This window comes from Cibotium barometz, chromosome 32 (genome assembly GCF_041138505.1).
Source record: "Cibotium barometz isolate CiBa-2024 chromosome 32, ASM4113850v1, whole genome shotgun sequence".
Classification (NCBI taxonomy): Eukaryota; Viridiplantae; Streptophyta; class Polypodiopsida; order Cyatheales; family Cibotiaceae; genus Cibotium; species Cibotium barometz.
In genome coordinates this window covers 48,496,314-48,499,152 of record NC_141077.1, presented here as the reverse complement: position 1 = coordinate 48,499,152, position 2,839 = coordinate 48,496,314, and the positions used below count along the sequence as shown (strand labels likewise).

General features: G+C 36.7%; 1 protein-coding gene across 1 annotated transcript; it reads right to left on the bottom strand.

Annotated features, from left to right (window-relative positions):
• Window positions 1-1,459: 1,459 nt before the first annotated feature.
• Window positions 1,460-2,447, bottom strand: LOC147620282 (uncharacterized). The gene has a single exon (XM_086772612.1). The coding sequence runs from the start codon at window positions 2,414-2,416 to the stop codon at window positions 1,460-1,462; it is 957 nt and encodes a 318-aa protein (XP_086628738.1). The 5' UTR covers window positions 2,417-2,447.
• Window positions 2,448-2,839: the final 392 nt, after the last annotated feature.

The window sequence follows — 2,839 nt, the reverse complement described above, 5'->3', positions numbered from 1 at the left end:
CAAAGTGAACCAGCAAAATATCCCCCTTGACCAAAGATGAACCGGCTTTGCCAAATATGGACAAGCTTGATCCTTTTCAAACTGAATTGAACCGGAAATTTTCCTTTTCGACAAATCTATCGCTATTTCATTCAAAAATAGAATCTTGTTCTTTCTCATATTTAAACAAGCTAAGCTTTTAGCCTTTCACTCTTTCCTACTATTCGAATACATTCTTAATCTTTTGTATGAACTATGGAGATCTCAGCTTGTTTGATACTATTATCATGCTTTCAATTGATCAAATCCATGAATCAAGACTGGTTATTGAGCATTGAATCTGATCAAATTTTGCATAAATAAAAAGACGACATACATGGTAAATCGTTGCAAGCTTTGAGTAGGTTGACAAAGTTTGCATTTGTCATCGAGCACGATGTAGCTGCACATAAATGATATCATCATTACACATATTCAAAACATTATAGTCTCACTCAAAGCTCAAAACACCAAAACCTCAACCATACCTTCAATGTGCCATGAAATATGACAACACACATGGTCATTGTAGACAAAAAAGCATCATCCATGATCTGTAAAACATCCTTCTCACATCACGATCTATGCTCAAAATGATAAAAAAATATATATTATTGAACACGTGAGGACATACAAGGAGAGAGTTGGGGAATTGAACCCCATCACCATTTTGAATGGCTACACCAAGCCCTCTTGGGGGAGTGGATAAAGTGAATGCACTTCATCCACTCCCATAACAAGTTAGTAGGTGAATATGAAAAAAAAAGCGATCAAAAGAAATGATTAAGCTACAAAAAGCGTACCTTCATCATTGGATGATTAAGCTACAAATACCTTGCACCGTGTAAAGATGTCTATGAGCCTTTGCTCCCCATAAAACCATACTCTCCTCTAACTCTGAGTCACATAGCTTGGAGGGTCCTTCAATATTGATCTTCATAATAGCATCCAAGGTCCGTAACTCCATGCTATTATGCAACTGCGTGTGCTAAAACCTCTTTCACAAATAGCATTACTTGAACATTGAACTAAAGCAATTTGACACAGAGTTAAAACATTAGGATAAGAGTCTCGCCACATTGGATTACATGCTATTGCAGCTGTAACATCAGGAAGACTGTAGCGTGCCCAACTAATTGAAGCTTGATGTTTAAAAGACCGAAACTCACTAATAAAATCATCTTCATCAATGATAGAAGAAAAATTCATTACCTCCAGAGATTTTCCTTACCATAGAACGAGGCTATTTCTTGAGCCTCAAACTTACCATAGTCCTTGAGCATCTTCTTTAGAAGAGGATGTTGTGCAGGCACTATTACTCATAATCTGCTTAATATTGTATTGTCTACAAAACGTGCTTCAAGGTTAGCAATAATTTCTTTCGAAAAAGATACCTGAAAGGCAAGGGCTGATGCTAGATCTACTCCAAGTATGTCCCTATCTATCTTGATGTCAAAAAACATGCTGCCATGAAGAGCTCCTCGCAATGTAAACAAGTGACCCTTCTCAGGTCCATGATCCGGTAAAATGCAAAACCATCAATGTCACAAGTAAGAGCATTACAATCAACATCAGGAGGATCAATATAATATTGCCGAATTAAATTGATCTCCTTTTGGATAACATCATGGATTGTAGTCACATCTACAAACTCTTTTTGAAATATCTTACTCACAATAGCCATACCTTTTAAAATATCCGCTAAAAAATGAAGACAATAGATAATTTCAAACCTGGAAATTTCTGCAAATATACTCAGAGCATTTTCCTTGGTTTCCACAAGAATAGCATCAAGAGAAGGACACACCTTGCTCATAGCCGACGATCGGCTCAACCACCTAACATCAAATGTGTGTTCCATCTTCAAGATAGGACAAGCAAGCTCCTCTTGTATGATCCTTAGCTCTTCCAATCTTTTGCCACTTGCATTGAAATAATGGGCAATGGAATTCACCAATTTTTCTATATTCTTGGAAATCTCCAAATTCTTCGCTACAGAAGACACAGCCAAAGCTGTCCTATGAGCAACACAATGAATGGATGTCAAGTATGGATTAACATGTTTTTTAAAAAGTGTGGCGACACCATTCTCCTTTCCTGTCATTGTACTACAGCCATCAGACCCAAAAGCAATTAGCTTCGTTAGATCAAACTTACTTCTTTTTAGCTCTGAAAGAATGGTGTTAAAAATGGTCTTTGCACTCCCATCACTCACACGAATAATACCATAAAAAGAATAGGCAGGAATACAATCATCAATAAGATAAGACAAATAAATAATCAAGTGTCCATGCTTGGAAATATCAGTTGATTCATCTACAAGAACACCAAAAAACGGACTTCGAAACACTTTCTTCAATGTGGTGTTCATCAAACACTTACCAATACAAAATACCATCTCTGCGCAAGCCTTGTCATCATTATACAAGGATGTTGAGAATGGCACATGACAATCCTGTAAAAGACTAATCATATCTGGAAAACCAACAAAAGCATATCTCTTTTTTGCCATATGATAGGCAACTTTAAAGAGAGTTGTCAATGCCTCATCTTTAAAATTTTCAACCTTTTTCATGCTAGTTTGAATAGTTTCCTTCCCTTCAAGTAGAACTGCTTCCATAGAATGTGCATGACAAAGTGTTCTACAATGTGCTTTTAAATTACTAAACTTAAAATTAATGGAACCATCCTTTGAATATGCACTATGGTGATGGGGATACTTTAAACAAAACTTACAGTACATCTTAGCTTTCTCCTCGTCGTCGTAGACAAGCCAGTCAAATGTTTGAAGCCAACTCTCTTGGAAAGCTGCTCTTGCTTC